The 8,705-nt window shown below is 48.7% G+C and overlaps 1 protein-coding gene across 18 annotated transcripts in view; it reads left to right on the forward strand.

The window, feature by feature from the left end:
• Nucleotides 1-8,344, forward strand: part of LOC139603709 (uncharacterized) — a 20,812-nt gene extending 12,468 nt beyond the window's left edge. For 14 of the 18 annotated variants that reach the window (XR_011683778.1, XR_011683775.1, XR_011683784.1 and 11 more), the window contains one exon: nt 154-5,705. Coding sequence is in view for 1 of the 18 variants with exons in the window: in XM_071454598.1 (XP_071310699.1) it covers nt 154-183 (30 nt within the window). In the remaining 17 variants the exon portion in view is untranslated. Of the gene's footprint in view, nt 1-153; nt 5,706-7,452; nt 7,558-8,045 lie in introns of those variants that run through there. The other 4 variants (XR_011683770.1, XR_011683769.1, XR_011683771.1 and 1 more) reach the window with 4 other exon arrangements.
• The last annotated feature ends 361 nt before the right edge of the window (nt 8,345-8,705 follow it).

Genomic DNA, 8,705 nt, shown 5'->3' on the forward strand with positions numbered 1-8,705 from the left:
CTTCTCATTCTCTTAAATCCAAAATTTAATTCAATCAAAAATTTAATTCAATTCAAAATTTAATTAAATCGACACTTTTTGGTTGCTCTGGCTGTTGAAAATAGTTTACCTTCAGTCTGCCAATTTGATCAATTTCTATGGTTTTCTCCCCAGACTGATGAGCAGTTGGTCAATCTCCCGTAGCACTACAGTGAAAGAAAGATTGTTGTCTATTGTCACGGGCAGGACGTGGTGGAAGTGACCAATTTTGGCCTTGTTGTCACCTATGACTGGTACAGCCACATCACCACCATGGTGCCAGTGGCTTCACCAATGCCCTGTGTGGGCTCTGTGGGAACTACAAAGGCACTGCAAGCGATGACATGATGATGAGGAACAACCATGTGATGTCAGACCCAGATGCCTTCAGGAGCAGCTGGAAGGTCACAGATGTCCCAGGATGTGGTGAGAGGTCAACAGTGGAATGTTCCAGCACCCTTGCACCTTCCTGGCTGCAGCAGGAAGTCTCTGGGATGGGGTGTGAAATTATTTTGGAAGTGGATGGACTCTTTAGAGGATGTCATGGTCATGTTGATGGCCACCAGTACTTCTAGAGCTGCATCCATGACTCCTGCCTGTTCCCTGATCAGGAAGAAGGGATGTGTCCAATCATTGCCCTCTACGCCACCACATGCCAGGCTGCTGGTGTGTCCATTGAGAGGTGGAGGACAGATAATTTCTACTGTAGATTGGGACAATGGGAGGGTTTTTCCTTCAGCAGTATACAAAGAATCCTCAAGTCTGCTCCAAATCTATGTATGAACAACCCAGAGGCGCATGGGAATCCCACCCAAAGTCTTGGTTGATCCCATAATTCACCCAAAATAAACCCTTACTAAGGAAGAAGTTGTCTCATCTGGAATACCTTACCCCCTCAAAATCTCCAATTTCCTGGTGTTGGCTACAAAGTGGATAATTTAGAGGGAGAACCACCAAAAAATGTACTAAAAATAGTGGAATTGGGTTAAAGGGATCCAGCCTGGAGGTCAGTTGAGGACCCAGTGTGGAGCAATCCCATTCTTTGAGTGAATATTTCATTTTTCACCATAAAAATGTGAGAAATCGTGTGGTTTAGAGGAAGAATTCCTATTGTAATGGGATGGCATATTCCTTATGGATGATCATTGGATCATCATCAGATAATCGTTGGATTGTCATTTGATGATGCCCCTTGTCATGTGCACAGGGATGAAAATCAAGTTTGCCATGGGCTAAAAGGCTCTGTATTAGGTGAAGTTTGCACTTGATTTCCAGGAAACTTCCAGGATTTGGCTTGGAATTTCCTGGTTCCTCATGAATCCCATTGTCTCCTGGCAGATATTCCCTGTCCTTCCAACAGCTCCAATGAGCTCTGCTCGCACACCTGCCAGCACACCTGCGGCGCTGACTCTGCCACATGCCAAGGGCAGTGCCACGAGGGCTGCATGTGTCAGGATGGCGTCGACAAGTGTGTGCCCATGTCCCACTGCAGCTGCAGCCACCATGGAGTCTACTACAAAGAGGGGGAGACATTCTACCCCACAGAGCAGGAGATGTGCCAGTGCCTCTCTGGTGGCACTGTGGAGTGCCAAAATACTTCCTGTCATGTTGGCCATGGGAAGGTTGTCAGTGATGTCTTCCAGTGTACCTCGCAGGTGTCCAGCACCTGTGTGGCCACAAGGGACCACACCTATGTCACCTTTGATAGGATGGCCTTCAACATCGCTGGTACTTACTCATATGTCCTTACCCAGACTGGCACAGGTGACAACGTGACATCATTTATTGTCACAATCTAGAAGGAGGAGCAGCAGAAGGGGAAGGTCCCTAGGATCCAAGCATTGTCTGTGGAAGTCTATGGAGTCACCTTGTCATTGAAACACAGAAAATGGGCTGACATCATGGTAAGGCACTTTATGTTCCAAATCTCATGGGATCCCCCCAAACTGGGTTTCTTTGATGGAAGGGACTCCTCAGCCCACCTCCTATGCAGTCCAACTTTTTTTCCTAAGCAAGATCTGTTAAATGCATTAAAACCTTGGTTGGAAGTTGTTTTCCCTTCATTTTTCCCCCTATTTTTATGGATTTGCTTCATTTTTCCTTGTTCTCCTTCCTTCTTTTATTTTTATATCCTTACCTATATTTTTCATGCATCTGTTTTCCTTTCTGTCATATTTCTCTGCATTTACTTCTTTTTTCATAGTGTTTTCTTTTTTTTTTTCCTGGATAAATGTATTTACATTTTAAAAATCAATTTCCCCGTATTTTCTCTATTTCCTATGCATTTACACCTTTACTTCTTGCATTTTTCCCTATTTTTCTTTCTCCTTTTCCTAGCATTTTTCCCCTTTCCATCCTCCTATTTTTATGTCATATTTCCCCTGCATTTCCTTTCTTCCCCCTATTTTTAGGCAGTACATATTTTTCTTGCCTGTATTTTTCTCTGTATTATGCATTTGTATTTCTTTTTCTGCATTTTCTCTCAGTTTTCTTATATTTATGCTTTTCCCCACCATTTCCCCCAATTTTTTTACATTTATGTATTTTTTTTCCTGCATTTCTCCTTTTTTTCCTTATTTATAGGGAAGGTATGCATGTATGTCCCTTTGCCTTGCAATTTGTTCACTGCTTTCCCTATTCTTCTGCACTTTTGCCCTTTTTTCTGCATTTTTTCTTTTATCTCGTATTTTCATGGATTTCCCTTGGGACCACCCACCCCAAAGATGGGATGGCATTGATCCCAGGAGACACCCATTGACCCCAGATGACCCCCCAGTAGCCCCACTGCTCCCCATTGACCCCCTTTGTTTCTTCCCTCCCTTTCCCAGCTCTCACCTACCCCACCAAGAGCCACTACCAGCTGTGTGCCTGCACCTGTGAGCACACCTGTGCAGGTGTGTCGGCCCCACCCCCCTGCAGTGAGCGCTGCTGTCAGGGGTGTCAGTGCGCCGAGGGGCTGCTGTTCCACGGGGCCGCTGCATCCTCCCAGACCTGTGGCTGCCTCCACCAGGGGCGCTACTTCCAGGTGGGTGTGGTCCCAGTGCCTCCCAGTACAGCCCAGTTCCAGCCCTAGCTCCTTCCAGGCTCCTCATGGTGATCCCAGGTCACAGAGTCACAGAATAATGAGGTTGGAAGAGATCTCTAAGATCATCAAGTCCAACCTATGCCCTAACACCTCAACTATAGTACCAAGTGCCACGTCCAGTCTTTTGTTAAACACATCCAGAGATGGTGATTCTACCACCTCCCTGGGAAGAGCATTCCCAGGGAGGTACTTTATAAGAGCATTCCCAGTACTTTATTATTCTTTCGGTGAAAAATTTTTTCCTAATATCCAGCCTATACTTTTCCTGACGTAGCTTGAGACTGTGTCCTCTTGTTCTGTCAGTTGCTGCCCAGTGGAAGAGACCGATCCTCACCTGTCTACAAGCTCCCTTCAGGAAGTTGCAGAGAGCAATAAGGTCACCTCTAAGCCTCTTCTTCTCCAGCTCCTTCAAACATTCCTCATAGGGCTTGTGTTCCAAGCCCCTCACCAGCCTTGTTGCCCTCCTCTGGACACGCTCAAGCATCTCAACATCCTTCCTAAACTGGGGGCCCAGAACTGGACACAGTACTCAGGATGCCTGGTCTCACCAGTGCCGAGTACAGGGGAAGAATGACCTTCCTGCTCCTTCAGACCACACCATTCCTAATGCAGGCCAGGATGCCATTGGCCTTCCTAGCCACCAAGGCACACTGCTGGCTCATATTCAACTGGCTGTCAACCAGCACTCCCAGGTCCCTTTCCGCCTGAACACTGTCCAGCCACACCGTCCCCAGCTTGTAACGTTGTAGGGTATTTTTGTGGCCAAAATGTAGAACTCGGCACTTAGACTTATTAAACTTCATGCTGTTGGACTCTGCCCATCCATCCAACCGATCTTAGTCTCTCTGCAGAGCCATCCTTCCTTCCAATAGATCAACACAAGCTCCCAGCTTAGTGTCGTCTACAAATTTACTAATGAAAGATTAAATCCCCTCATCCATGTCGTCTATAACAATATTAAATAGAACTGATCCCAGTACAAACCCCTGAGGGACACCACTGGTGATTGGCTCTCAGCTGGATGCAGCACCATTCACCACCCCTCTCTAGGCCAGCCATCCAGCCAGTTCCTAGCCCATCAAAGAGTGCTCCTGTCCAAGCCATGGGCTGCCAGCTTCTCCAGGAGTGTGCTGTGGGAGACAGTGTCAAAGGCTTTGCTGGAGTCCAGATACACAACATCCACAGCCTTTCTGCATCCACCAGGCGGGTCACCTGGTCACAGAAGGACACCAGGTTGATCAGACATGACCTACCCTTTGTAAACCCATGCTGACTGGGTCTGATACCCTGGTGTCATGGTTTGAGAAGAAGTGGGTTTATGGTTTGAGAAGAAGTGGGTTTTTTGGGATGCTGTGGTCAAACCAATAGGTGCTCAGATTTGAATATTGACACCTGGTGTGGCCAGCGAGGACATGGATACGCCTCTGAGAACACAGGGGCTTAAAAGCAGAGAACTCCCAGGAAAACCTTCTCTTGGTTCCGGTCAGGGAAAGGTTCATACCTCCCTTGCCCAGCTGCTGTGGCTGGGCAGGGGAGGGGAAGCCATGCGGCCGGGTGAGGTAGGCCAGGGCCTTGGACAGAGAAGGGAGGTGAAGAGGCCCTTGAGGATGGAAGGGTGGAGGACACTGGAGAGTCATCGGGCAGCCACCCCCCCCCCCCCCCCCCCCCCCCCCAGGAGAGAGAGAGAGAGGGGGAGAGTCGGTCTCTGTGTTTGTACCACCTTGAAATTTGATAGCAGGCCGGCTGAGAAGGAGAAGGGGGGGGGGGGGTGGCGCTTGGCAGGGCAGTGTGGGAGTTCTGGACAGGCAGAGCCTGAGATTTTTAACCCTTTTCTTGGATGATGGAAGCCTTACAAATGCCAATCCTCCTGGAGCTGAATGAGAAGAGAGATAGAGATGAGATAAGAGGAAATGGGCCATGAGACAAGTGGAGAAGGATCTTAGGTGGGAGGAGATGCTGGAGTGGTCTTTGGCTGGACTTTTCTTGTATAGTCATGGACAGAACCATTTTTCCTGTGACACAGAGACTGCATCTAGGGGGAGGCAATGGCTCGGAGCCAAGAGAGCTCAGTGTTGTTACGTGAAGGAGTGTGTGAACAGAGGCAACGGGTGAGGAGGGTAGTGGTGCCCTCGATCTTCAGTGGAGGAGAAGATCTCTGTTCTTGAGACCCCTCGGCCACAGGGGGTGAAATTTGGGGGGGACTGGTGTCCCGAAAGTGAGAGACTGTGCACTTTGTTTGGAACTGGACAAAGCACCCTTAAAAGGAAAAACCCTAGAAGCAGCTCTGAGAGCACTGTACATGGAAGAGGTCACGATGGCAAATGATCTCCGGGCGGTGCCACGTGTGACAGGAAACACAAGAGGTCTCCACTGTGTTTCCAGGGGAAGCCTATGGCACAAGAGGGACTCTTCACTCCTTGATGAACTGAGAATTGATTATCTAAAGGGTGGTGATGGACTGAGAGTTGGTGATCTGAGGTATGGATGTATTGGAAATTTGGTGGGGGTAGGAGGAATGTTTTTGGAAGGTTTTCATTCTTTCTGTGTGTTTCTTTTTACATATAGTTGTAGGTTAATAAAGTTTTCTCTTCTTTATTCCTAAGTTGGAGCCCGCTTTGCTCTATTTCTGGTCACATCTCACAGCAGACACCAGGGAGAATGTATTTTCAGGGGGGCACTGGCATTGCACCAGCCTCAAAACGTGACACCTGGCCATCCTGTAAGTGCTGTGTGATAGTACTCAGTATGAACTGCTCCATTATCTCACCTGGTACTGAGGTCAGGCTAACTGGCCTGTAATTACAAGGATCAATCCTTCCTACCTTTTTTTGTAAATAGGTGTCACATTGGCCAGTTTCCAATCAACTAGAACCTCATCAGCAAACCACAAGTCTTGATAAATGATGGAGCGCAGATTTGCAAGCTCATCTGCCAGCTCCCTCATCACCCTAGGATGGATCCCACCTGGTCCCATTGATTTATATATATCCAAGTGTCCCAGCAGTTCTCTGACTGCCTCTTCTTGGATAACAAGAGGACCATTTTGCTCCCTGGTACCACCTACCAACCCCTGAGGACACTTGTCTTGAGGACAAGCTGTCTTACCACTAAAGACTGAGGCGAAGAAGGGATTAAGCATTTCTGCCTTTTCCTCATCTTTAGTTACTAGGCTGCCTGCCTCATCCAATAAGGAACAGAGGTCGGTTGTACCCTTCCTTTTACCATTAATATATTTGTAAAAACTTTTTTTATTATTTTTAACAGAAGTTGCCAAGTTAAGTTCAAACTGAGCTTTGGCCTCCCTGATTTTTTTTCTACATGCCCCAGCAGCTCCCTTAAATACTTCCTGGGAAATCAGTCCCTCCTTTAAAAGATGATACATCTTTTTTTTATTTCTAAGTTCCTTCAAAACCTTGTTGCTCATCCAGACTGGATGTTTGCCTCGTCGACTCATCTTTCGGCACACAGGGACAGTCTGTTCCTGTGCCTTCAGTGTGCCTCCCATAGTGTCCCCAGTCCCTCCCAGTACAGTACAGCATCCCCCACATCACCATTTCTCCCCGTGCGTCCCACTTTCCCCAAACACATCCCCCAGTGGATCCTGCTTTAGCCCAGGGGTGAGAGAGCTCAGGGTCTGTCCTCCCCTCCAGTCTCCCCCAGTATTCCCTGTATTGTCCACAGTCCCTACCAAGGTATTCGAGTCCTCCCCAAATTTCCCCCACAGCATTCCCAATCCCTCCAAATTTGTCTCTGTTCCCCCCACAGTGCCTCCCAATGCTTCTTAGTGGGGGAATTTAGTGTCCTTCCCAGTGTCTCCCTCTGTCTTCAGCAGTGTTCCCAGTGTCACCCGGCAGGTCCCAGTTCCCCCATGGGGGACATGGGGGTGTGTGGGGATATGGCCACATGCTGGGGACATGTTAGTGATCCCCATGGGCACCCATTGAGGATATGAAGACACATAGGGGATATGGGAGCCATGGGCCCCATCCCTCCCTCCCTCCCTCCCATGAGACCTCATCCCCATTTTTTGGTCATTTTAGGCCACTTTTCCTCACTTTCCACATTTTATCCATGGAAAACAGATCACTGAGACCATCCTGACCTCTGACTGCTCCCAGTCCTCCACCTGCTGGGGGCCTGGGGGCTTCCAGTGCCACCCCTTCACTTGTCCCTTCAGCCACACCTGCAGCCTCCATGACAGCACCCACACCTGCATCGCACACCTGGGGCACTGCACCCTGTCCCTGCCACTCGCTTCATCACCTTTGACAGCATCATCAGGGCCACCCTAGCCACCGGCATCTATGTGGTGGCCAGCGTGTGACCCCTGGGACCCTGTGTGGTTCCAGTTGCTGAGGGAGATCTGGGATGTTGGGGACCAGCTGGCAGTGGTGGCACTTCACCTCTCCACCCCCCACGGCCTCATCACCATGCGGAAGAACAGGAAGGTCTGGGTAAGTTGTCACCATCCTGGCTGGCACCCAAAGATGTTGTCACCCCTGCATGTTGTCACCCTAAATGTCCTTCTGACCTTCATTTTAATTTGAAAAAAAACCCAATATTTTTTCCCTAATTTCAGACCAGGCAAGAGTCCACATGGGTTGTCCCATCCCACCAGCACCACAGGATGTTCTTACCTTAATTTTGCCCCAGATTGTTCTATTCTGCTCCCAGTTTCCTGCCAGTGAAGCCTGTGTGCTTCGCTAAGAGAGATCCATAAATTGACCCACCCCATAATTTTGACCAAAATTGCTCTTTATTCTCCCAATTTCATGTCAGAGAAGCACCACCATGGGTTGTCCCTCATCCTACCCCCACCATGCCTTGATGCATCCCATAATTTTTCCACAAACTCCCTCTTTTCCACCCAGATTCCTCCAACTACCCTTCACCCCCGTATCACCCCAAATCCCCTTTTTTCCCTTAACTCGGTGTTCTCCAGCTCAACAGGGTCCCCAGCCCCTGCCCACGGAGTTCCCAGGACTGTTGACCATCACGGAGACGCACACAACCCTCCGGATCAGCCGAACCCCGGGATTTCTGGTGGAACTGGGTGCCGCAGGGGTGACGTGGGCACCTGATTGGTCACTTAACCAATACATTTCACCTAATTGGATAATTAACAAGACATCCATTTGTAAACAATCTTATGAGAAAAACAGAAAAAAACCACCTGCAGGCTGTTTTAATCTTTGGCTATCATTGTTTGTCTCCAGCTCCCTACAGCTCCACAGACCAATTCTGGGAAAACTTATCTAGCTTTCTCTCTATCTGGATGTGACCAGGCTGTCACATCCACAATCACCCAGGTGGGTGACACCAGGGGGACGCTGGGGAACCGGGACTGGGGGGATTTGGGTGTCTTGGGGTGGCACTAGGGGAACAGTGCCAAAAAACGGGAAAGAATAGCCTAAAAAAGAGGGAAAGAATCTCCCCTAAAAAAGGGAAAGTAGGCTCAAAAGATGGAAAAGAGAACAAAAAGGGGGAAAGGAGTTCCCCAAAAGGGAGAAAAAAGCCCCAAAAAGATGGGAAAGGAGACCAAAAAGGAGGGGAAGAGCCAAAACTGGGGAAAGTTTGGCTTTCCAAAGACCCCAAAATTCAG

Source organism: Agelaius tricolor, unplaced genomic scaffold, assembly GCF_023055355.1.
Source record: "Agelaius tricolor isolate 1412-34295 unplaced genomic scaffold, bAgeTri1.0.p SCAF_40, whole genome shotgun sequence".
Classification (NCBI taxonomy): Eukaryota; Metazoa; Chordata; class Aves; order Passeriformes; family Icteridae; genus Agelaius; species Agelaius tricolor.